The following is a 27,882-nucleotide window of genomic DNA, read 5'->3' on the forward strand; positions in this document are numbered from 1 at the left end:
CCACATGGAGCCTGCTTCTCCCTCTGCCTGTGTCTCTGCCTCTCTCTCTCTTTCTGCGTCTCTCATGAATAAATAAATAAAATCTTTAAAAAAAATAATAATTTTGGCTCTTCCTATGTAATTTAAGTATATTGGTGCACCTAACAACCCTGAGTCCCTAATCTAGGAAATATAGGTATGAAGCAGAGAAACAAAGATGAGCATAATAAGCAAGCAGTTGAGCAGGATTAGAAAAATATGGCCAACATTGTCTCAATGCAGACCTAGTGATTTGCTATAGCCTGATTACTACTCTTGTTATGGTCTTGAAACTCCTATTCTCTCAGACTGCATGGTTCATGTTTTTAAAAAAGCAAAAAGTCTTCTACTGAGAAAAAAAAGTAGAAGGTACACAAGAAAGTTCTCCTGATTTCTCTTTTCATAATGAATTACAGATTGAATATAAAAATGATTAAATAGAATATGAAATTCATAGATTCTAGAAATCAAAGCATAAATTATTATATACTGTAGCATTAAAAGAAACTTTCTAAAACATGACCAATGTCATATAAAATTATGAGGTAAATCTGAAGTGAAATAAACTGATAAATTATATAAATTAGTGAACATAAACTGCTTTAATTCCATTGGGGAGAAAATGTGTAATTCCACACATATGAATATTAGAAGCTAAAGCCTAGGCCTAAAAGGATTTTGAGAAGTCAAAATAGTAGAGAGTCACAGAATCACTTCTATAATATGTGAATTCATCATCTTATAAAATTCAACATCTTAAGGTGGTGGGGGTGGGGGGAACTACTCAAGGAAATTGAAGGAAGGTATTAACCTAAGACCAGTCAGTATGCTTTCGCTACCTATTCCTAAAACAAAAACAAGGAATTTGAGAACTCTCATTGAACACAGTCTCCGTATTATGTTATCTTCCATAGCATTGTCAAATTTTTCATAAGTTAACTACTGAATATCCTAACACAGTCCAACTTACCGCCAACGCAGATGAATAAAAGCTGAAGATATTCTGCCGAAATTCTTTCAGGGCTTTTTTAAATACAACATCCACTAATGTGTCTTTCTTGCTGTCTTCATTATCTAGGTCATTCATCTGAAGGCCACAGAAAGAGTTTTTGTACACAATCAACTAATTAAAAAGAATACTAACAGCAATATTGATTGGTTCTTCAACCACGATGGTTCTGATGGTCCTGCAAGCCCCTGCTATCACTGGACCCAGGTAAAAGTATGACTAGAGAGGCAAAGTTTTATTACTACCAGATGATTTCTAAGGTCCTTCTAACACTGTATTATTCTACTGTTCTGTTACCAGAAAAAAAAAATTCCAAGTATACAATGACAAGCCTCTCCTTAACACATGGAATATAATGTGACAATTATGGTAAAATATTAAGTCCGCAAAACCCTAACTCCTGTCCACCCAGTCTGAGTAACGTATATCCTTTTAGTTACAACTTTTTCATAAAGAACAGAACACCTAACTTACAGAAGCATATGTAAACTTGATCTACAGGGGCCATATTCTGATAAAAACAAGTATCCCACAGTCAAAGCCACTTATGGACCTAACTCAGCACTCAGTGTACCTTTTTCAGAAGAAATTCATCCATACTTTTTAAATCACTGACACTTGCTATGATCTGGACAGAGTCATTTTGCCAGTGCACAGATTCCAAAGCCACATTGCTGATCTTCACACTTCGCTTCCGCTTTGCCTTTGGAGAAGGTTCTTTGTTCTCTTTGCACTCCTTCCGGCAACTACCAGGCAATTCTGGGCTCAAAGGAGGTGTCGGGTGGTACTGAACTAATTCTATAATTTAAGATAAAGTATCCAAAAAACAATTTTAGTGAAAATACTGAAATCTCCACATTCTTCCTTTTAGGTTTAACTTCCTTTAGTAAGTCATCAATGAAAAACAAAGTAACAATGTTTGTAGTCAGGCAGTTAGACAAATACAGACTGCGCATTTGTACAGAAAAAAAAATTTTTTTACATTTTTAAAAATCTAAATTCAATTTGCCAACGTATAGTATAACACCCAGTACTCATCCCATCAAGTGCCCTCCTCAGTGTCCATCAAGAAAATGTATTTTTAAATTACCACTTTACAATGGAAAATGCCATCAAGTCTCCCAAGGGGCTACAGTCTGATACTGAATACCTGGATGGGGGTGTCTTGTAGAACTGAAGCATGGATCCCGAACACCTCAGTCCCAAAGAAAAAAAAGAAGAGTACATATAACCACCCCTAGCACTGACTATTAAACCAGTCACAGCTTTACTATATTGTTTGAAAGAATATTCAGCTATATACAAATCCAGCAAACCAGTGAAGTTTGATTATTATTATTATTTCATTGCTACGGTCAAAGCCATATATGCTTCAGTGATATTATCTGTTGTTATCCTGGCAACCTGCCTAGGGAGCCACATAAGTCAACCAGATCATTTCTCCTTGGTCTCTTTAGTATTAGGATTTTCTTATACATCTCCCAAATAACTGTCTGAACTTCTCAGAGAATTCCTGGAATGCATTAACTTTGTATATAATATTGGAAAGCACAACAAATCTTCTCTGATTATACCAGGGAAATGGATTCCATATAGGTTTATCATAATCCAGAACTACATTGGGTTTGCCGAAGCCCTACCTGGGGCCTGATAAACCTGCTGGGCCCTTCTCACTTCATGAGGAATGTTCTCATTCCTTTTAAAAGCTAATTCTGATAATGAAGGAGAAAAGTAGCCTCCTACATGCTAAATGCCACCTCAGGCAGAAAGGAAGACAACTCCAATCTCAGATATGGCAGCAGAATAAAAATGATAAACATACAGAATACACGTATGTGCAAATTAGTTATCAATTAGAAGATATAAGTATCTAATCATTTCATTTAGCAAAGTCATTATCTTTCCTAAAATAAAAAATATTACTAAAGAAATTGTAATACTATTTCAGTACCAAAAACAAGTGATACCTTAATAAATTACTACCCAAAGATAAATTAAAAGCTACAATCTTAATAAATATACACCTATATACATATATCCTTACGAAGCAATGAAGTCTGCTAATAATATATGCTTCAACTAAAGAGCTACAATTATAAAGTCAGTATAGATAGTATAGTATAGCAGATCCTTAATATATAGTAGGTACTTAATACACAGCACGGTAGTTAAGAATGTGGCCTCTGGAGCTAGGCTACGTAAATTCAAATTATCAACTCTATCAACTATTACATGTGCATAAGGAAATAACTTCTCTGTGGTCAGCTTTCTCATCTATAAACTGGGAATAATAATGCCAACCCCCCAAAATTGTGAGGATCAATTGAGTTAATACATACAACATGCTTAATACAGTGCCTTGCACATGGAAAGCACTCAAATATTAGCTGCTATTATCTTAATTTTTACTAATAATACATATTTGTTAAGTGAATGAATGTCAGCTAAACTTTTACACTTTAGAAAACCAATGCTAACTGAAGATTCACCATCATTCTTAAAGTTGTTGTTGCTTCACCATTTTGTACCATACCTCCTTGGAACTTCTGTACAATGTAATTTTATAATTATCTTTTACTTAAGGAAAGATTTAACAATTCTGGTCCTATTTCATTAGACTATCTGGCCAACAGGATTGCCGTTACAAATACTAGAGGAATAATGAACTCTCAGAAAGAGTGAATAAATTATAAAGATAATCTCCACCCTCTGTCCATTTTTACCATCTGGAAACTGATGAGCTGGAATCATATCTGAGCCAGCAAAGAATGCTGAAACCTCTGACTGGGTGGCAGCTTTCACTCGGGTAGTCTTCTTCTCCCCTTGTTTCCCTTTGGCCCAGAATCTCATCTTAGCTCTCTGAGGTCTATTTTTAAAAATAAAGGTAAAAATGAAAATTAGTATGTAGCAGTGACAATATTTGTACATCACTGTAAGCTATTTAAAGACCTTTCACATGTATTGCTTCATCTAACCTTGCTTCATCTAACCTTCACACTTAGGTTTAATCATATTTAATCTTCCATTTCACATTTAACTTCAATCTGGAAGGGAGATGGTTTTCTCATCTTGAATACAAGATATAATAAGTCCTAGAGATGGGAAATAATTCCCTAAAATGACATGGCTAAAAAGTGGTGAAACTAAAATTCCACCTCAGCTTTTCTGATTCCTGAACTGCTATCTTCTCATAAGGAAGTTTCTAGCTTGGGCTTAGAATATAAACAAACAACAAAGGAAATACTTTTTAAAACATCATTGATAACCCATCACTCTAAATATATTAGTTCACTCTTTTTTGGGGGGGGAGGGGAGGAGTGTGCTAATTTCCTTCCATTCTTTACCCATATGATTGCCCATTTTTACATCACTGTAATTATGGTGAAGATACAATTTTAAACCTTTCCACTTACCATTATATAAAATAAAGGTTTTAATGTGACTCTTTTATATTCAGAAGTTATCAGTATTATTAACAAAAGCCACCATTTACTTGAGTTGTTATTTTGCTCCAGGCACAAGTGCTTACATTGGCTTATCTTTATTTATAAAAACAAGTTTACTTTCAAACTACTGTAATCATTTTATAAGTGAAAACCTAGAGACTTAAATATGAGGTAACTCTCCCAAAATTATACAACCAGTGACAAAGCTGAAAACGTCTAACTACTCTGCTATACAGCCTCATTCTTAGTGTTATATACTCCCTTCACACCTTAAGATAATGATAGCTCACATCTACTGCCCATATATCATGTATCCTAACCCTATACTAGGAGCTTATTTCTGCATTTGTTTTTTTCCTTTGTATATTCACTCAGTCAATAAAAAAAAAACAGGAGCATCTATCAGGACCCAGGCACTATGCCTTTATGATACGCCTAATTTTCACACCTACTATAATAAATAGCTCTTAATTCCAATTAACATTTAATTAATTAACAATTCCAATTAACATTAATTAATTTTAATAATTAAATTAATTTGTTAAAATTAAAATAATTAAATTAATTCTTAATTCCAATTAACAATTAATTCTTAATTCCAATTAACATACAGTGTAATATTAGGTTCAGGTGTACAATATAGTGATTCAACATTTCCATACAACACCTGTTGCTCATCACAAATGCACTCCTTTATTCCCATTACCTATTTCACCTGTCCTCTATCCATCCCATGTTTGTTCTCTGTAATTAATAGTTTAGTTTGTCTTTCTTTTTCTCCTCTTTTCTTTCTTAAATTGAGTTTGTTTATTCTCTATAATGAAGTTTGTTCTCTATAATTAAGAGTCTGTCTCTTCACCAGATACGTCACTTGCAAATATCTTCTCTCATTCCATAGATTGCCTTTTAATTTTGTTCATGTTTCCTTCACTATGAAGAAGCTTCTTATTTTGATATATTCCCAACAGTTTACATTTGCTTTGTTTCCCTTGCTCAGGAGACATATCTAGAAAGAATCTCCTACGGCCAATGTGAAAGAGGTTACTTCCTGTGTTCTCCTCTAGAATTTTTATGATTTCAGGTCTCACATTTAGATTTTTAATCCATTTTGAATTTTTTTTGTGTCTGGTGTAAGAAAGTGATAGTTTCATTCTTTTGCATGTTGCTGTCCAGTTATCCCAGCACCACTTGTTAAAGAGATAGAACAAACAAATTCAGTAAAGTCAAAGGATACAAAACCAACCTACAGCCATTTCTATACACCAGTAATGACGCAGCAGAAAGAGAAATTAAGGAGTCAATCTCATTTACAACTGCATCAAAGCAGTAAGATACTTATGAATAAAACTAATCAAAGAGGTGAAAGACCTGTATTCTAAAACTACAACAAAACTTATGAAAGAAACTGAAGATGATACAAAGAAACAGAAAGACATTCCATACTTGTGGACTGGAAGAACAAATACTATTAAAATTTCTCTACTAGGGATCCCTGGGTGGTGCAGCGGTTTAGCGCCTGCCTTTGGCCCAGGGCGCGATCCTGGAGACCCGGGATCGAATCCCACGTCGGGCTCCCGGTGCATGGAGCCTGCTTCTCCCTCTGCCTATGTCTCTGCCTCTCTCTCTCTCTCTCTTTCTGTGTGACTATCATAAATAAATAAAAATTAAAAAAAAAACTGTTTAAAAAAAAATTTCTATACTACACCTAAATCAGTTTTCCTCTTTTCTTATCTCTTTCATCTGTCTCTCTGCTCAACCTTCTAAGATACATCCTCAACTTTCTTTCCAACTATTCTAGTCATTTCTTTATGCTATAACATTTTTAATTTTCAAAAGTTCTTTTTATGATGAATGTTTCTCTTTCATGCACTCTGTTTGGTCCATGTATGCAGTTATACTTATTTATACAGAAGGTCTGTTGATTAATTTCATGTGTCTGTCTTGAAGTTTTCTTTCCCTTGCATAGTTTATTTCTTCCAAGTTGTATTATATCAATTAGTTTTCATTTCTGTGATATAAGGTGTTTTTTCAAGTGTGGTGGTAAAAAGTAAAAAAACAAGATACTGTCTGGAAGTTCTAGTGTGTATTGGTGGAGCTTCCAAACTGGTTTTCCTTCTATGGTTATCTGGCTAGTCCATTTAGTAGGGAAAGCCCCTGATACCAATATCTCTATCTAGATCTTTCCTTGAGGGTTGTACAAAGGTCCCAAAGACTTTTTGAATTGTCTGCTTAGGGGATATGTGAAATGTGGGAACTGAGTGGAAGAAAAAGCTAGGGGAATCTTAACATTCAGTATGTAAACATTCATTAAATCTCCTTATTTCAAGTATTTACCCAAGTCTTCAAATGTATCTGAGAACCTCCAAGTACAGAGATCTTCTAGTTTATCCTCTCCAGAGAATAAATCTCCAGGTTCTGCTAGGATTGGGGAAGATCAGTCAACCAAATGCTTCTTTCGCAGGTTTATCCAGTTGGTTTAGGATTCAGCTTCCTTCTATTTATTAAGACATTTAAAATTTGTCTATTTACTTTTTGGATTCCACAGCTTTATTATAGTTGTCTCCAGTTGTTTTATTGTTTGTTGTTGTTTGTCCTGCATAGGTTTTGTCATTTTAGCAATTTTGGAGGAGGAAGTAGAAATTAAATTTATATATTTAATCTGCTATGTCCAGCCATATGTTGTTCTACTATGGTATATCTTTTTCCCAAAAATTGATCTCTAGCATAATCTGGTCTGGATTTGCATTATCATGGATTATACCTCTACAGACATTGAAGAAACGGTCTTTAACAGGATTAAGAACCAAAAAGATTTCAACGTAATCTTCAAGTTTTCAGTGAAGGTTTAATTGCCTTATGTAACATAGTAAGAGAGAAAGATATTTACTTGACAAATAATAATTCCATGTACTCTTCTGAAAGGAACAGAATTATTTCATGAAAGTCTTTTCCAGTTCCATTTATAAAAACACTTAACTCAGAACAGAATCCAAATCCAAAGCTGGAAAATATTTTCAGTCTCATGTGATTTAATCTTTCTCTTAACAACAAAAACCACAGGTGGTATAGTGATTTAAAGACTTTACCCAAATCACACTGCTAAACATATAAAAGATAAAGCTCATCATGTAAATGTGAATTATCATACACCTGTCACATAGTAGGTACTTAATTTTGTTGAAAACTAGATAAATTTCAAAACTAGCTGCTCTCTCAATTATGCTTTTAAAAAGAGGCTGAGTATAAACTATAGTCAATTAGTAAATAAAATTATATTATCCCTATTAACTCTGTATATACTTTATACCTTATATCCGAATCTGAATCCTTCTGCCTCACTGCCAATTTTGTAATCTCTCCTTGAGACATAGTCTTATGTAGTTTTGCTTCTTCATCAACTGAAGAAAATCGCTGTGATGTCTGTAACAATTACATACACAAAAGACTTTAAAACCAAGTAACTATATCATAGCATTGTAATTAAAACTGAAGTTACAGAATTGAGAATTACATCCATTAAAAATATATAAAAACACATTCATATTGTTCAGCCATTCATTGAAATAAAAGAACCTACTAAAAACTCTATTAAGTTCCTAGAATAATCTGAAATAAGAGAACTTGGGTCAATGAAATGCTGAACAGGACCTACCAGCTCATGTTTTCTGATAACTTAACAAAATCAAGTGGAAAGGTAAGAAAAAAGTCAAAGCCAACTACAGATACAGACAAAAGATCCAGGATCTGATAAATCTAGAATACTAAGTATAGTCTTTCATGCCTCCCTTTATTTGTCCCTGCAATAATTATTTTTATGGCCTAACTTCTATTGTAGATTCTTATTATAACCAACCAAGGATTTAAGAAAGCTAGAATACAGGAAAAAAGAAAAAAAAAACCCACAAAAACAAAAACAAAGCACCAAACAATTAAAGATCATTATCACCACCAATGGTCTAAATTATAAACATCTTACATGGCTTTATCAAACTGGGACCTGAATTTCAACCTGCAATTTTTGTGCCATTTGTTTACTATGTACCTTTTAAAGAAAATCCCATTCAGAAGATAAAATTTCTTGTTACCTATTCAAATACTTCCCTAATATTTCATTTTTCTATAATTAAAATACCAATTACAATTGGTATTTTTCTCTAGCCTTTTAGTTTGCTAAAACAAGGACCTGTTTTATCTTCTTACCTGAAGCAATCAAAACAAAACCAAAATCCCAGACAAAATAGTTAAGAACCAGCAGTTATCCTTGAGAGATGGGAAACAAAGGAAGGGAGTCCTTCATCTGTCCCAGCTTAGTGCTGTGAGACAGTTTCCAGGCTGTGACACAGAAAAGGGGAATCCAGGGGAACCCTAGCAGATTCTCTGAATTGAATACACGAAGCTGAAAGTCCAGAGAGACTAGAGACCAAAAGAGACAGTACTGAAGAAGAAAAAGATGTATAAATAAAGAACTCTAGAGATCTTCAGAGGGTATTTAGTTGAGTACTCATTAACACTTCTATGTCAGACAACTACCCAAGACCAAGCAAAGGACCATCTGAAAGGATTAATAGTAATAGTGCTGATTATTTAAAAAAGCCAGTAATACTGCCTGTGCCCAAGAGTCAGAATACATAACTTTATGATTCCCAGGACACTGGGTGAATTTCACGGCAGGACCTTGCCTCAATAGTCAAGAACAAGTAATAGTCCAGAATAAGCCTCAGGTGAACTACTGCTCTGTTTGGGCCTAACAAGCCTTAGTTTTATTTAATAAAAATTGTATATAAAGTGTGCGACATGATTTGATTTACATATAAGTAGTAAAATGATTACTGCAGTCAGACTAAACATATCATATCTTCCCATTGTTTGTTTCTTCTTCTTTTTTTTTTTTTTTTTTTTTTTTGGTGGTGAAAGCACCTGAAATCAATTCTCTTAGAAGATTTCCAGTATTCAATATGACGATACTAACAAATCTTAAAAGGAAGACCTAATTGCTTAGGAATAAATTGCTTCCAGAACCAAGCACTGATATATTACTGGGATATAACAGTCTCAAGAATATTAATCAAATACAAAAGTATCCAGCACCGGGGAATCCCTGGGTGGCTCAGCGGTTTAGTGCCTGCCTTTAGCCCAGGGCATGATCCTGGAGTCCTGGGATCGAGTCCCACATCGGGCTCCCTGCATGGAGCCTGCTTCTCCCTCTGCCTGTGTCTCTGCCTCTGTGTGTGTGTGTGTGTGTGTGTGTCTCTCATGAATAAATAAATGAAATCTTAAAAAAAAAAAAGTATCCAGCACCTAACAAGACAAAATTCACAAATAACAAGGCATGCAAAGAAGTAACAATATATGACTGACAAAGAGGAAAAAAGTTAATCCATCTCTAGTGACTCAAAATTGACACAAACATTGAGCACTAGGAGATCAAAGCATTGACTAAAGGGAAAGGACTTAAAATTGCATGGGATTCAAGGTGACATATTTTTAAAGGCACTGCTTCTAAGGAATATGAAGGTAAAAAAGGAATGAATGACTGCTTTTGGAGATTCAGTAGTGAAGAGGAAAAGCAGCAGAAGGGGAAAATTTAGAATCTAGAAAGGCAAAACAGAACAGGGAAAAAAAAATAGAAATGAGCCCCTCTTCCACCTCAATAAAAACAAGGAAGCAATGAAGGGAGTTGAATGAACTCAGGAAAGAAAAAACAAGATGGGGAAGAATAACTTAGAAGATGCCCAAGGGAGAAAAAAAATACAAGGGTGGATTTAAAAGGGCTGAACAAATGCAGGAAGATAATAAAGAACAGAAAGTGGTACAAAGAAAGGAGTAAAAAAAGTCAGAGAGAAGGTGGTTGAGATTGAAGACAGGAAAAAAAAGAAAAAACTTATTTATAATTGGAGTCCCTGAACAAGAAAAACAAAACAGTGGGACCCAATATTTAAAACTGTAATCCATTAAAGTGTTTCAGAAATAAAGCAAAACTAGAATTTATACACACACACATACACACACACACACACGAGTCCTGTAGGTATATTAGATAATTCATCTGTGATGATGAACTTAAAGACATATCAGATATAAAGAAAAAAATTCTGAAGGTCTCCAAGTAAAAGGATCAAATAACTCCTTTATAAGGACAAGAGAATTAGACTGGTAACAGACACTGAAAATAAAAAATACAGTGACACAAAATAGCATTTTCAAAAAACTCAGGTATGAATCAAGTATGAATTAAAGTATAAATCAACAATTTTAAACACAGCTAAGATGTCCCTTCAAATATCAAGACTACAGAAAGAAATTAGGGAATTCCATATGTATGAGCCTTCCTGAGTAATGTATTAGAAGCAGAGCTATATTCAATCAAGAGATAAATATGGAAAAATCAGCAAAATATTTGATGTGATCATTTAATATATTTAATAGATATAAGATAAAAAGCAAAGCTGGGGACTACAGTGAAGAATATGTAAAATTAAATATTCTGACAAATAGAAATAAAACCCTAAAAAACAAAAGGTAGGGGAAGAGTAGAGACAAGAATAATTCACCAATAGTTGTGTCAAAATAGGTGAGAATTTAAAAAATATTGTTATAAATAACTAACTTGAGAGTAATTACTTAAATTAATATATACTAAATTAAGGATTTTTAAAAGTCATATACAAATCAACAGGAAAAGAAACTCCCCTATATCAAAGAAATTTTAAAAAGTAAAAGAGAGGGAAAAAAAGTAATATAAACACAGCAAACTTAACATAGCACAATAACATAAAACTATAAGAAAGATAAATGAGACTGCATCTATCAGCTATATCAGTAAACAGGAATAGATTTAACCCATCTATAAGGCAAAAAAATTTGACTTACAAAATAGGAATCAACTACATTGCATACACAACACACATCTAAAACTAAAGGATCCAGAAAGGCTAAAAAGAAAAGGATGAGAAAAAGTATTCCAGGCAAATGGAAATATAATTAAGAAAACACAGGCTGAGATATAATGGTTTAAGTACAATTCAACCAAAAGCACTGAATGTAACAAAGGACACTTTTCATTCCAAAGGCCACAACTCAGAATAAATAAGAGGGAACTTTAACACAGCATTCTCTGTATAATGCAGATCAAATGTACAAAAAATAGTAAGGATACAGAAGACAAACAACATAATCAATAAGGAAGAGATTATGATTATATACTGAAAATTTCAGAATACAGAATATACCTACTTAAAAAATGCACATGGTACATTAATAAAAACTGACCATGTATTAACTAACAAAGAAAATGAAAACAGTAAATTTGATCCAACAGAAGCATTACAGATACTCTAATCACAGCACAGTAAAACTAGAAATATAAAAATGTTCTTCCTCTGAAAACAAAGATTTTTATTAAACAAATTTTAGGTAAAAAATAAACTGAAATTACAGATTTTCTAAAAAAATAATTAAAAACTTAATACACAGTATAATAAGATACATCTAGAGTAGTGAACAGAAGAAAACTCATAGCTTTAATAACCTGTATCAATAAAAATAACTTAAATAAATTCCCCACTTAAAAGGTAAAAAAAATAAGACAGTAAATTTAAGAAAAGGAAATAAACATTATATGTTCTCATTCATTTGGGGAATATAAATAATAGTGAAAGGGAATATAAGGGAAGGGAGAAGAAATGTGTGGGAAATATCAGAAAGGGAGACAGAATGTAAAGACTGCTAACTCTGGGAAACGAACTAGGGGTGGTGGAAGGGGAGGAGGGCGGGGGGTGGGAGTGAATGGGTGATGGGCACTGGGGGTTATTCTGTATGTTAGTAAATTGAACACCAATAAAAAATAAATTAAAAATTAAAAAAAAGGAAATAAATAATAAAGGTAAAGGCGGAAATCAGTGGAGAATGGAGGTGGAGGGAAATTAGGCATAATGAAGAAATCAAAATCCTGTTATTTGGGAAAAGACTTTAACAACAAAGACAAATGACTAGCTAACTTAAAGAAAAAAAGGAAAAATGTAAGTCTACAAAATATGAAATGATAAAAGAGAAATAACAACTGAAACAGAATTTTTAAAAATCATGAGACTAATTTCCAGATTTCTATACAAATAAATCTGAAAAGTTAGACGAAATTAATAATTTCATATGAACAAATTATTTACCAAAATTGACTACATTAGATAGAAAGATTACAAGGCTAATTCTCTAGAAGAAATATAGTTATCAAGGAATTATGCCACAAAAAAGTACGAATCCCAGATAGTTTCACAGGGAAATTCTACTAAATCTTTAAAGAGTAAAGAGTTGTGATGCTATGAACCATCCCTAACTTTTTGGGGAGAATAAAATACACATATAAATACTAAGTGCATTCAATAGTATAGCTGCTGCACTGCGACTGCCAATCTGGTTCAATATCAACCAGATTTCCAATTTGCAAGAAACATCTCAAAATTATCAGCTCAGGTTCTAAAATTCTATAAACATCCTCATCCTGGCTTCCCCTTTATGAGAAATTACTAAGACCTAGTCAAGGTAGATTTTCCTTCATTGTAAAATAAGCTAAGCAACTTAGCCTTGCTCAATCAACAGTTTTTCCTAGCTGTTTTTTATGGAGTGAACAGTGCAGAAAAGGAAAATTCAACACAGATAAGGACTGGGGAACATTTCAGATAATAACAAAGAGAAACAGGAATATAAGAAGTGACAGAAATTTAGGGGTTAAAATGAGGACTTTATCTTACCAGAGATAAGACAAATTTTGGGGAGCTACTTGGGAGCCATGCCCATAGAGATGACTGCTTTCTGTCTAGGGATGACAGAGGAAACTGCAATGTTACCTATACCAATCCTACTAATAAGGAAAAGAAATGATGTGACTAACTCATCATCTAGAATACTGAGAGACCAAAAAACTATATGAAAACCACCTTAAAAATATTACATGACAGAACGTGTCATTCTTCCTGGGTAAAAGGCAACAGAGTGGATAGAAGAACTTAGTGAAAAGAGTGTCTGGAGATGAAATTACTCAAATGGCAGAATTAAAGGCAGAAAGTTAAAAAACAAAACAAAACAAAACAGAACCCATAAGGAGGGAAACTCCTACTCTTGTCTCTACTCTTCCTACCAGGTAACAACAAATTAATGACTGATGAATTCAGGGGGTAAATGCTCATCAAATCCTCTTCTAGTGATTCATTTATAACTGTCTTTATCTCATTAGATCAGTTATTTCACAAATAGAAAGGTCAGATGGCTTCTTCCAAGATTAATGATTCTCTTTAGCAAATGTCAGAGTGATAGGATCATTTTGTCCAGGAAAAAAAAATCCAGTTTTTAAAAATTCATGTGCCTAGAAAATCAAGCCTATTTAAAATCCTGGAGATGTGTGAATTTTTTAGAATTCAGTAGATCCCATTTACAAACAATTAGTCTACATATTCACATTATCAGATAACATTAGAACATAGCATATTTTCAAGATAAACACACAGAAACATTTTAAACTGTTCCTACCCTTCCCACCCCCATCCCCCATAAGTATCAATCAGCATATTCTAGAAAGCAAAGCTTCTTCATGCAAGTGTCCACCAGAAACAAACACCACCACCTGTTCCTAAGATAGCTAGTGATGAAACAGAAAGACAGCGAGAAAGCTAGAGAAGAGACTATATACACTGTGCGGGGAGGCAGAGTGCTCTACAACTACTGGCATGCAGTGACCGTCAAGCAGGTGAACAGAATCACAGGCAGAGGCTACCCGCTAGGACCCGTACAGGGGCTGAATGCTCCAAGCAGAAAGCCCAACTTCTGGTTCATCTCAGTAAGAGTTTTCAGCGAGGAAGAATTCTACCACCAAAAAGACTAATAAGGTTTGTAACAAAGAAAACTCTCAGGAACAAAACAGCAATTACAAATGCTAACTTTTTCCACAAATGAAAAATCTATGTATACTTTAGAAAATAATTCAAGTATGCTCCCTATTTACACTAAAAAAATTAAGCAATATTTTTCATTAAAATTAGTTGCTCCAAAACATAATTTCATCTTTAGCTACTAATCACGCGATAGAGTATGTTTCATTATTTAGAACTCAAAAACGGTACCTCCAAAATGGAGTTATTTTACCCTACACTGAAGAGAGGGCTTTGGCTCTAATTACATATACTAATGTATAAACATAAGATTATTTCCAACTTTTACAATCCTACAGTTTAGCTCATTTATCTAATTAAGGGTTAATGACTCATTTATCTAATTAAGAGAATTGGTCATACAGTTTTCTGTTTTTATTTTTTCTTTCTTAGACTATTAAGAAATATTGAATTCCCGTCTCAGTGGGGAACCTACTTCTTCCTCTTCCTCTGCCTGCTGCTCCCCTTGCTTGTGTACAATCTCTGTGTCAAATAAAATCTTAAAAAAAATTAAAACTGGGCATTTCTAACAGAAGATAAAGACAACGAGGATATTCTAGAAGTTAGCAAAAAATGTAATTCTTTGGCACAAACTGTTTCAAACAGTTCAAAGATAAAATATTTAATATTAGAAATCCGACTTAAGGATATGCATGGAAATAAAATGCATGTTATCACTCCACTTAATCAATAATAATGTTTTTAGTACATATTAGACATACAGACCCCTTATATTGTGTATTTTCCAGGGCAATTCCAAAATCAAAAATTTTATATCCATAAATACATTCATACTTGTCAAACTATATATTCCTAATTTTGGCTGAAATATGATGATAAAGTTCTATTCTTAGTCAAATATTTTGACTAAGCACAGCTTTATTCAAACATAACATTCAAATATGTTATAATTTGTGATTATACAAATTCACATTACATACAGCCTTTTACCTGGCTAGGTTGGTCCAGGAAAACATGTTTGGCATTGCTCATTAATTTATTAAAAAATTCATGTTTATTTTCTATTATTAAAAAATGGGGGAGGGGAAGCAAGTTTAAAGGCCTAAAATAAAATAAAATAAAATAAAGACACAGAGTACCATTATTTCAGTTAAAATCAACTGGATTATTTAACATATACCCTATTCACTAGACCAAATGTCAATCAGCAAACTATGCCCAGAACATCAAATACAACCCACTGCCTGCTTCTGTAAATAGTTTTACTGGAACAAAGCCCTGCCCCATCATTTACTTATTGCCCAAGGCTGTTTTCACTCCACAGCAGAAGCAGAGTTAAATAGTTGCAACAGAAGCTATACGATCCACAACATCTAAAATACTTACTATCTGGCCCTTCACAGAAAAAAAAACATGAGGACTCCTGCTCCAGACCTCTTAAGACAGAACAGAAAATCTCTACATTAGTGCTAAATTAAATAATTTTATTTTCCTAACTTATGATTTGACACACACTGTTGAAGTGTCTTTTATCTGAGTCCTATCAAATGAAGGTCTGGCTTTGTTGCTGTGTTCACTGAGGTTTCCCATGTACAAACCATTTTACGAGGAAGAAGCTGTGAAGGTTAGCTTTAGATTAGCAAAGGCTATTCGCTATTCCCATCAGATTTGCTTGTGGCCTATTTTTCTTATATTGCTGTAAAATTACCATTTCGGAGTCACTGTGAGAGGCCTGACCCACGCTGGGTGCAGGCCCTAGCTCAGAGTGAGAAGCTTGGTCAAGGGAGAGAAGGGGCTCAATAATGTCATCGTAATCATCTTCCTCTGTATCCCCCTCCCCATCGGCAAAAGTACCTCTAGTCAAGAAATCGGAGCGCGTCCGCGCCATTCGAGCTTTCTTTTTATGGGCCGGTCTGGCAACCTGCTTGACCAAATGATAAAACAAATAACACAACAATTTTTGGTTTTGGTTTGGTTTTTTTTGGAGATGATGCCAATGAAAGACAGAGAGCTCATGAATTTCTTGAAACATCCCTCCACCCCGCTAGTAGTGTCCTTTCTACTAGAAGTGACAGAGATAACCAAAAGCAATCCATATATATTACTCCAGACAAAGGACAAAAATGGAAGCTAAGTCTACACTGTTCTCCATAGCCAAGGAAATCATCTTTCACCGCCATTGTATGTCACCAAAGCCACTTGCATAAATTGCCTTCTTTTTTTATGCAATATCTTTTTTGTAGACATAATCTGAAATTTTAGTCAACATTCTCTCCCTAAGTATGACAAACTTAAATCATGGCTTCTTTTGTATAAACACTTGGGAGTAAATGCATAAATGAGATGCTCTACCTATAAGAATAATAATTTCCAAAATAGGTGAATCTATTTTACATAAAAGATAGATAAAATTTAATACTTACCTCTCCTTGGCCCGGCCCAGTTAACTTCACAGGTTTCCAAGTTGGTTCATCTTGTTTACGGAGTTGAGGATTTCCACTGTTTAAGGCTTCCTTGTTAGCACTTAGGGTAAAACAAAAGGATTACAATTCAATTCCTAGCAGACATCCCACGGCGGAAGTCTTAAAATACAGCATGAAATATAGCCTAACAAACCACGTCAAAGAATTCTAGCAAATTACATAAATACTTGCAGATCTTATTCAATTCCCAAAACAACATACCAATTTTTTCTGCTTACCTAATTAATAGTATCAAGAACTGACATATGTGACTGCATTACTAGAGGCCTGTCCCTGATAATCACTTGGTATGTTCCACTCTGACATACATTTAAGATTAATAGCAGCAGAATTAGCTCAAGAAAACTAATGTATTTGATGATAAGGGAAAATGTCACATATCCCCAAATCTTTAGAATTAGTCTTAGAAGGGACCTTTTATTCTAATCATGATAAAATACCTGATAAGTAGCTACCAAGTGATATAGATTCCATATTACTTTGTTTTATACTAAGATGGCTCCTATTGATTAGCAAATTTTTTTTAAAGATTTTATTTATTTATTCATGAGAGAGAGAGAGAGAGAGAGAGAGAGAGAGAGGCAGAGACACAGGCAGAGGGAGAAGCAGGCTCCATGCAGGGAGCCCAATGCGGGACTTGATCCCGGGTCTCCAGGATCACGCCCTGGGCCGAAGGCAGGCGCTAAACCGCTGAGCCACCCAGGGATCCCCCAGTTTCTTTCTGAAATCTCTGTGCAGCTTTCATCTATTATCTAAGTTTTAAAACTTTGTTATACAGAACAAAATCAACACTAGCAGGATAACAAATTGTTATCAAATTAAAGGAGGTATGCTATACAGATGGTATAGAGTTACCTTGTGAAAATTTAATTTTGCTTGAATAACCACACAATGTGACTACTTTATCATTAAATTCTGTGTTGAAATGGATATCTGATGAAAATCTGAAAAGAGTCCAGAACTTTCATGGCCCTAATTACCTATATTAACCCAGTACCATGAGTCTTAAAATTTATCAACATGTTGCTCATCTGTCCTTCGCAGAACTATAGTTCACAAGAATCATACCTTACATTTGAGCTTAGCACTGGGTTTAAAGTAGACACTAACTTATAATACAAGTTGGCAGACTAATTGCTCTATCTTTCAAAATCTTCCAATCTTCAATCTTAATTTTTACAAATGAAGACCTAGAGGCTTTAAGAGGTTTTTCTTGTCCTTTGCCCTATGCAGTAAGTCCTTAAACAAACCTAAATAGATGGCAATCTTTGCTAGCTAAAGGCTTCTCAGAGATCTCCCTTTTTGACCAATGTATGATCAACCCCAGCAATCCTAGGCTATCCTAAAAGATTCCTTTTTATTAAAATCTCTCTTGCCACAGTTAAGCCTATTGGCCTTTGATTTGTGCACAAAAGAGAGAAACAATTAACAGGATCTTCGACAGCACCTGACAACCCTAGCCAACTTTTAAAAATTCATAGCATTTTCTTTAGATTTTCCCATGATTTCTTTTTTGTCTTCCTTCATTAACCAGATGAAGACCACTATGCATTTATCTATGGCATAGAAAGAACACTAAAGTTACTTCCTAATCATGAAACTCAATAGTGATTCCTAATCATGAAACTCAAGTTCTAGTCCCAGCTATCTCTCAGTATGTGACCTTGAACAAGTCATTTCACCTTTACAGGCCCTAGTGATCCAATCTATAACATATGGGAACTGAACAAAATAAATTGAGAAACAACAACACTTATGATTCTATAAAATGCAACAAGAGAAGATCTGAAGTATGAATGCTACTTAAGCTTTCACATAAAAAAAAAAAACCTAATACATAATCATTTTAAAGAAAAGCAGGTCATAATGAGGTAAGAAGCAAACTAGATCAAGTAGCCTTAAGATTGTTTATCTTGGAGAATGATAAAAGGAGTTTACAAGAATTCATAAGAATGATTAATGTTTTTGAAATCTACAAGTTCTACAGAACACATCCATGGATCCAACAGTTACACACACACATACAGCACATACATATATCACTAAACTTAATCAGAATGACAGGAAATAATGTTTTTAACACTCTGATGAGCTTATATATACTACATAAAGTCTTTGAACTTTGGGGCAATCTCAAGGTTAATGGGCAAGTACAGGACCTCAAGCTGTCCTTTAGTCCAGCAGCATTTCATAATAGCACACAAAAATCCCTGATGGAAAAATATCAATAATCCCTTGCTTATATTTACAAAGTGTTTCTATAAAATCTTTACATAATTTTAAAGACTGAAAGATTAAAAGCTCAAGCTATGGGGTGCCTGGGTGGCCCAGTGGTTGAGCATCTGCCTTTGGCTCAGGTCATGATCCCAGGGTCCTGGGATCAAGTCCTACACTGTGCTCCCCACAGGGAGCCTGCTTCTCCCTCTGCCTATGTCTCTGTCTCTCTTTGTGTCTCTCATGAATAAATAAAATCTTAAAAATAAAAAAAAATTTTTTAAATCATGCTATGATGAGAGAAAAGGTTATTTTTCACAGTAAATGTGAAATTTAATTTTTTTTTAGTCCTAAGATATAAAACCTCCTTTTACTTAAACACTGACATTCTCCCACAAGAACTGAAAAAATCCACAGTATAAAAAGACTTAATATAAATTTCTTAAATTTTATCATGTTTGTTGTCATGTTCTACCTAAAAAGTGCTTTTTCTCATGGTGACCACTAGTTAAGAAAACTTAAAAGCATAAAGAACTTTCTTTCACTTATATGAGGCATCTACTTAAGTAGTCAAACTCTTAGAAAGTAGAATGGTGGTTGCCAGGAGCTTGGAGTAAGGGAAAGGGGAGGAGCTGTTTGATGGGTAATAAGAGTTTCTTTTGCAAGATGAGAAAGTTCACTGTCCTATACAATAAAGATTGGTTAGGATGGTAAATTTTTTTTTTTTTTTAGGATGGTAAATTATATTCTTTTTGTGTTTGTTTGTTTTTCTTACCACAAAAAAAAGTATACTTACTGAAGACCATAAATAGGCTAATCGCTGAGACAAAGTACATTAACTTTAGGTTTAAAGCCTGACACTATCAAGCTTGGACTTGCCACACCTGAGAGATATAGGGCTACCAGCGTTTGCTGAATACTACTATGTTTACAGGTGCTGTACTGCCCTTCACAAATGCTTTCTCACCTAATGAGGAGGAACCCAAAAACTCTATCTGTGGTTAGTCAAAGATTCCTATGGTATAATTATATCCAATTTCAGGTAACAGGTAGAGTCAACAATTAGGGAATTTTTTTTTACACTGAGAAAATGGCTAATTTCAGTAGCACCCATACACACAGTTGAGGTAGATTAAGGCACCTTAATAAAATCCTCCAAAGTTTCCCATTTATACATCAAATGTTTGCTTCACTTACAGGGAAATATTCATATTGTCCTTTGGCGTGAAGAAAATAACACTAGTAGTTCCATCTCTGGAAGGGTCATCAGATTTGTGGCCATAAGACTGAGTTGGTCTATGGTGTTCTCTTTTTGAAATACGATTATTAGAAAGTTTACAGGCTACATTCAGTTGGGTGCACATTCTGTCTGTCTTGGAAAATTCCTTGTTAGTAGCAGATTGGTATGGGCCTCCTTTCCTTTCAAAGAACAAGGTGACAGGTCGGTCTTTCTGGGATAGGTGAGCAGAAGGACTATCTTTTGAAAGAAGAGCTGCATCTTTTACAGTTACTGATGGAGGCCCTAGAACACTGGGTTCTTCCTTATTTGGGGTATTCAGAATGAGGAGAGAGGATGATCTCTCTACTCTTTGCTTTGATGGATGGAAAGATGGTGCCAGGAGGGACTCCTCAGTTCTCGGCTTTTCAATGGTCTTGAAGGCTTTACGCTCCTTCTCTAAAATATCTGTTTGCTTACGAATCTGTTCCATCATCTCTTTTTCATTCTGTTGCTGCAACTGCTTTTGCCTTTCTTCCTTTTCAATGGTTAGCTTTTCTAACTTCTTCAGCACAGTATTAGAAGAATCTGTATTCAAAGATGTAACAACTTGATTTTCTCCTGAGAAGTGGTACTTTCTGGCTTCTCTGTTGACATCCAAAGTAAGAGATGAAAGGGTTTCTTTACCTTCTAATAGCTTGTTTCTCTGGATACTTGTATCTAGTTGGGAACTTGTTTTCAGTGGGTCTTGTTGGGGAATATAAAAAAATGTAGGCAAACTATGTGAAATAAAAGGGTCTCTCAGCTGTGGCTTACAGGTAATAGATTCAGAACTACAAACCAGTTTTTCCTTCATAGTCCCATTCTTCAAATGCACTGAGTCAGAGGGTGTCCCCTTTTCAATCAATGTATAGTTAGTCTCACTTGAGGCACTGAGGGCATTGTCCTGTGAATCAAATTTTGGACTGCTAGGTATTTTAGGTGATAGAAACTGCAAGTCTCCTTCATCTAAAATTATGGACTCTAGTTTGCTCTTTTGGCTTTCCTCACAACTCAGAAGTTCCAAGCTTCCTTGAGAGCTTTCACTGTCAGGTGTACCCTGTAGAGACTGAAGGCCTTCAGTGAGTTCTGCAGACCATCTACGTTCCTCTGAAGGAGACACACCACCAAGAGAACGAACTTTCAACAATTCTAAACTAAATATAGCTTGCTCTAGTTCTCTCATTCTCCGACTCTCTCTTTTGGCCCGACCTACTTTTTTCTGGTGGAGATCCTCCAAGGACTTAGGTCTCTCTCTTACAATCACTTCTTCCTGTAAGTCCACACCACTTTGACTTCTGGCTCTTTCCTGTCGCTTGTTTGGGGACTCTTTCAAGCAGTCCGTTGAACTTTCCTGGCTAATTCGATTGCTTTCTATCACAGATTTACATTCCTCTATAGCTTTTACTCTGTTGTCAAAGGAACAATCCTCCCATTTTGAAGGGTCTGATCCCTGAATTTCCAGAGCTCCATATTGCTCAGTATTTGCCAATCCAAGTTCTAGTTTTGTTTCTTTCAGTCTTTGTTCTTTTAAGACTTTAAATCTATATAAAAACAGGAAAAAATGGGTTAGCGACACCTTTTAGTTACTACTGGAGAGAATACATTTTACTGAGAATTTAAGAAATAAATGGAAAGTTCCAGAATTTTCTTTGTAAGCTAACATGGACAAACATTTCATAATTCTATTTCTATGAGTGAGACGATATTTTATCAAATGCATTATTTCTAATAGGGCATTCTAGTCAAAACATAAATTAACTCAGAAGTAAAGTTCTCATTTAAAAAATCTTTAAGATAAACCTTAAGTTTCTAAAGGTAAACACAACTGAATATTGATGATTTTTAAAGACTCAACTGAATGTAAAAGTTAATTCTTAGCAGTTAAAACCACAGACAATCTTCAATCCAATTTAATTCAGTAAACATCTATTTAGCTTCTATTATAGACCATATAATGTGGGTTAAAACTGCTAAGAGTATCACAGCCTACTGGAGAAGACAAAATTGTACATAACCAATGCTAATACAAGTTAGACAAGTGTTAGAGCAGAGAGATACAAACAAAATAACAAAATACTTGCAAAGACAGAAAGGAGTAATTATCACAGACACAAAGATTACCTTTGTCTTGCTCTGAATCCTCTACATACTGATTGCAAAAGGATAATTTTGTTCCTTTGTTCTTGATACCTCTTACTTTCCCTGTAGCCTTTCCATCTTGTCTGAATACAGACAGCAGCCATGTGTCTCCGCCTGTAGTGCTCCTTCCATCTCTGCTGGATGATGATGGCTGCAGTCCGGAGCTCCAAATACCGCTGCCTCTCCAAGTGAGCACGCCAGGAAGCCTGGAGAAGAGTGGCTGCACTAGTCATGACTAAAGCATCCTTCTGCACAGCTACATTTCTGACTTGCTTCTGATTTAGGTAATTCCTCCAGAATCGCTGTGTGGGAAAAACAATAGAAACTGCTGTAATAAATTCTTATACTGTATTTTTTTTCACAAAAAAAAAGAATAAATTTACTATGTCAAAAATAAAGGTTACGTGGCTTAACAGTTAAATTGTACACAACTGAAGGGGGAAATAAGAAAGGTTTTTTTTTCCAGATACGCTTGGTTAAAACAACTCTTTTACTTACATACTATAAGTTCAATGAAGTTAATTATGAACTTAATCTAAAAATCTAAAAATTTTGATGCTTTAACAGATTACATTATCTTCTCATGCTATAGTTTGCCAATAATAATGGGATTAAAAAACATTTCAAAGATTAAGATTCTAAAAATTTTCTTGATAAGCAGTAAAGGGCCTATGGAGAAAAATGGTCATCATATAAATCAATGAGGAAGAATATAAAACAGATAAATATGAATAAGATACCTATCATCCAAAATGAGTATAGAGCAACAACAATGTATATATAGAACTCTCAAGTATCAATCAGGAAACTATCAAATAAAAATAACTATGTCAATAAAAATTAAGGCACATAATTCTGTTGCCCTAATAATATTTTATAAGACACTGTAACTATAAATTCAATTTAATTTAAATTCAATTCTATCAGTATTTATCAATAGTCTATTATTATATGCCAGGTAATCTGCTAGGTGCTATGAACATTTCAAAAATGAGTAAGAGGGGTGCCTGGATGGCTCAGTCAGTTAAGTGTCTGACTCCTGGTTTCAGCTCATGATCTCATGGTCATGACATCAAGCACTGTGTCAGGCTCTGTGATCAGCAGGGAGTCTGCTTGAGATTCTCTTCTCTCCCTCTGCCCCTCGCCCTCTGCATTCTCTCTCTCAAATAATAAATGTTTAAAAAAGATGAATAAGGGCAGCCTGGGTGGCTCAGCAGGTTTAGTGCCGCCTTCAGCCCAGGGCATGATCCTGGAGACCTGGCATCAAGTCCCGCGTTGGGCTCCCTGCGTGGAGTCTGCTGCTCCCTCTGCCTGTGTCTCTGCCTCTCTCTCTCTGTGTCTCTCATAAATAAATAAATAAAAATTTTAAAAAATATATTTAAAATAAATAAATAAAAATAAAAAAGATGAATAAGACACATCCTCATCTCTGAAGTTTATTTTCTTACTCAAATGTTTCACAATAAAATTCTAGTTACTAAAATAAAGGCCAAATAAACTAACAAACATCACGTGAGAAATCCTTTGCTTCTAACCTGGATAATGATGGATGCCTGTCTCAGGTGGAGGAAATGCTGCCTACACAGCAGAACCCTGAACCATCGCTGCAACAATATGATTCTGCGGAGCACCTCTTGGTGAAGCAGATCTTGTAGGTGTTGTCGTTCCTGCTCCTTTAGGAACACCTACCAAATGGACAAAAGATGAGGAATACAGCTTAAGAAGAAATAAGAAATTTATTTCATGAATCATCCTTTCCATGGTAAGCTTCTTTAGAGAAGAACAAATACAATGGTACACATGAAAAGCAGTAATGATAAATATTTCTATCCATTTATCCAAAGAAGTCATTCTCAAATTGGGGGGGGGGGGGGAGCACTTGACGGGATGAGCACTGGGTGTTATTCTGTATGTTGGCAAATTGAACACCAATAAAAAATAAATTTATTATTAAAAAAAAGGAGACATTAGAATACAGAATGGGAAATGGAAAAATGAACATGAATATAAAATTCCCAGTCTTAGATATTGTGATATATTACTCCCTTAGGACACTGACCCACCATCATGAGCCAATTGCCACTGGTAACATGTCATTTTTCATATTTTCAAGGATGTTAGCGTGGGGGGAAAAGGGTTGAGAACCATAGATCCTGAAGTTTGATGATGATATGAATAAACCAGTAAGTCTTTTTGAAACCCAGTATGCATCAAAGGTTTCTTGCTACTGAAGGCTATTAATCCATCGTTTATATACTCTTTCATTCCACTAGGGATATAGGGGAAAACAAATACAACTTATGACACAAACCCTCTGGAAATAGGATTTGCACTTTACCCTTAAGAGCAGGTAGATATAAACAACTATATATATTTAAGTTGTACAATGTGATATTTTGGTATATGTATTCACTGTGAAGTAATTACCACAAACTAATTAATAAATCCATCACCGCCCACATCTGTCAAAAATTTTAAACTATTTTTTTAAAAAAAGAATAGAGATTAGATACACAAAAAGGAAAACAGTAAACTATAAGGCAAAAGACAGAGGCCTCTACCTGAGCAAAACAAGGAGTTGGAAATAATAATAAATGACCATGGAGGGCAGCCCAGGTGGCTCAGCAGTTTAGTGCCGCCTTCAGCCCAGGGCCTAATCCTGGAGACCCGGGATCAAGTCCCACGTCAGGCTCCCTGCATGGAGCCTGCTTCTCCCTCTGCCTGTGTCTCTGCCTCTCTCTCTCTCTCTGTGTATCTCTCATGAGTAAATAAATAAAATCATTTAAAAAGAAAAAAAAGAACATGGATATGGCAGCGTATACAGGGGCCAACAGAACAATTAATCTTCATAAAGAAGACATTAAATGGTGTGAAGTCACAATATGGAGGTTCTTGAAGAAGAGAAAGATGTTTGAATTTAATGAGGAGGTTATCACAGGACTATTATTAGGCAGGAAGTCAACATAAAAGAAAGAGGTATATTAAGATGATGATTTTCATACTATGGATAGAGTGAGTTAAATGGAATGATAAATAGGCTGAAATCAGATAAGGGATCTGTTACTACAAGAGAAATATAAGTGAGAGCTTAAAACAGTAAAATGCAAGCAGTAGGAATGAAAAAAGGGAGAGATGTGAGAATCATTTGCAAGGAAAAAAAGAAACAGAACTTTGTAAAAGGACTAAAATGAAGGGTAGGCCAAATCTCATTACAGGTTTTAGCCTAAGAACCTAGAAGAAGGATGACAGAGAAAAAGAGTAGTTGATAAAATAAGGACAATAGGGGAATCTCGATAAGGTCACTTTGAGCAAGCTGAATTGAAGATTACAGTAGAATACCTGGGGAGAGATTGTTTTCAGGCAATTAAAACTAAAGGTAGAACTAGAGCATTTGCCAGAACTCTTTGGTTAATACTGACTATATTAAGTAAAAATCCTGGCCTAGTCAATTTCTTTATGGTATCTGGTACACTATCTTTTTCATGAATGTTCTCATGGGCAAAGATTGCTATTATTATTTAAATATAAAAATGCACTCAAATTTGACAAGGACCATATATATTATATTTACCATGGATTTTCCAACTTGATAATTATCTGAATTAAGACTTATTTTCCTGAAGAAATCCTGAATGTTAAATTTGGATGGAATAATATTTCGGGGAAGAAGTACGTGGAAGTGGCTCACAAAATCCTGAAAAATGAAAAGAAAAATATTGTAAAATCACAAGAATATTATATGTCAACAAGGTGCTAAACTAGCTAATTATCCTTTTATCGATCCTGCCCTCACCTTGAAACAGACTTAAACCAAGAAATTATTTAATTGAAAAAATTACAAAATAATTAATTGGTAAAATGGGGGTAGGGAGTAGAGAGAAGATAATTTGTTATCAAAGGGGAATGGAAGAAGAAAAAGGCAGAAACTAATTATCCCTTTGAGAAAGCTGTATTAAAGAGAAAAGAAAAAGTTATTTAATAAGAATTGAAATTTTTAGCAGAAAAGTATGCAAAGGTATCAGCTATTACATGGTATAACTGAGAATGAAGCTTTCCCTCCCAGAAACAGCAAAGAACTTGGTCAGCTGCTAAAAAGTTTCAATATATTTTCTATACCTATAGCAGCAATAGCTGATAAGAATAACTGTAAGCCTGCTGACAGCTTACTATGAAAGAAAATCTTACTGGGATAACTTTACAGAAAAGGGAATGGAATCTTGTGAACTAGATAGTTTTATTAAATTATTTCAATTACTGGAATAATCAGTAGGAAGAACTACTGTATTATGAGTAAACTTAGTACTAGCAAACATTCAGATCAAATGAGAATAGCCAGGAACTAGAGTCTATCATAACACAAATTTAGTAAGACTGCTGCCATTCAATAGAAGTGAGTATTCTCTACCCTTTTTCAATTCTGTATACAAAAGATGGAATGGAAATGAGTAAGAGAAATAAATAGGTGAATCCCAAATAAAAAATAAGCAAGCCACAGGAATAATTTACTTAAGTGTATATACACTTAAATATCACCATAAAAGCATAACCTGGAAAAAAAAAAAAAAAGCATAACCTGGAAAGAGTATTTGCAGCTGTAGCCAGATTGGCGAATTCGAACTGTCTCTAGCATCCCAGTGTACCGAAGCTGTCGAAGTACCAAGGCATCATTGAATCTTAATGGCAGCTGTAACAAAGCAAATGGAAAAAATGATTAACCTGGACTAAGAGATCTCCCAATTAATGTTTCTCTTATAAGTATGGTTAACTTCTGAATATCTAAAAATTGACTGGAGGTCGTCTGGTTAAGACATAGCAGAGGGATGGGAAAACCTTACCTCCCCATCTGGCAGCTTCAAAAAAGTTCTAACTGCCTGACCCTCGGGAAAAAGGAGAAACCAAGCTTCCAGGCTTTTCTAGTTGCAGAGAGGGAGAGGACCTTCAAAGCTAAAGAGAAATGTAGTTGCCCACAGGAGGAGGCCACATAATCTAGCCACTATAAAAATCTATAACCTACTCGTATACAGTCAAGAGTAACTATTTTTGTTTATATTTAAGATTTTCCCTATAATCTCACTCAGAAACCACCTACCCCCCTCTACAAGTGGCCTTAGTTAACTAAGAGCTGACAAATTCTTCTTTCAGTAACTAGTACGAGGTTAGGAGTAGCTTATTTCCTGGGGCACCTGGGTAGCTCAGGTAAGCATCCAACTCTTGGTTTTGGCTAAGGTCATGATCGTAGAGTCATGAGATCGAGCCCCGAGTCGAGCCCTACATCAGGCTCCTCACTCAGTGGGAGTTTGCTTGAGATTCTCTCTCCCTTTTCCTCTGCCTCTTACCCCACACCTCCCCCGCTCTCAAATAAAAAACATCTTTAAAAAAAAAACACACACAAAAGAGTAGCTTATTTCCCTAAACACTTTTTACTGATGATACT

The 27,882-nt window shown here is 34.8% G+C and overlaps 1 protein-coding gene across 1 annotated transcript in view; it reads right to left on the reverse strand.

Moving 5' to 3' along the window:
* Positions 1-27,882, reverse strand: part of MYO9A (myosin IXA) — a 262,747-nt gene that overhangs the window by 64,916 nt on the left and 169,949 nt on the right. Inside the window, 10 exon segments of the mRNA XM_038580865.1 lie at positions 989-1,105; positions 1,602-1,825; positions 3,751-3,893; positions 7,781-7,893; positions 16,778-16,877; positions 20,249-21,850; positions 22,431-22,750; positions 23,984-24,133; positions 26,020-26,142; positions 27,022-27,132. Coding sequence (XP_038436793.1) covers positions 989-1,105; positions 1,602-1,825; positions 3,751-3,893; positions 7,781-7,893; positions 16,778-16,877; positions 20,249-21,850; positions 22,431-22,750; positions 23,984-24,133; positions 26,020-26,142; positions 27,022-27,132 — 3,003 coding nt within the window.

This window comes from Canis lupus, chromosome 30 (assembly GCF_011100685.1).
Source record: "Canis lupus familiaris isolate Mischka breed German Shepherd chromosome 30, alternate assembly UU_Cfam_GSD_1.0, whole genome shotgun sequence".
NCBI classification, from domain to species: Eukaryota; Metazoa; Chordata; class Mammalia; order Carnivora; family Canidae; genus Canis; species Canis lupus.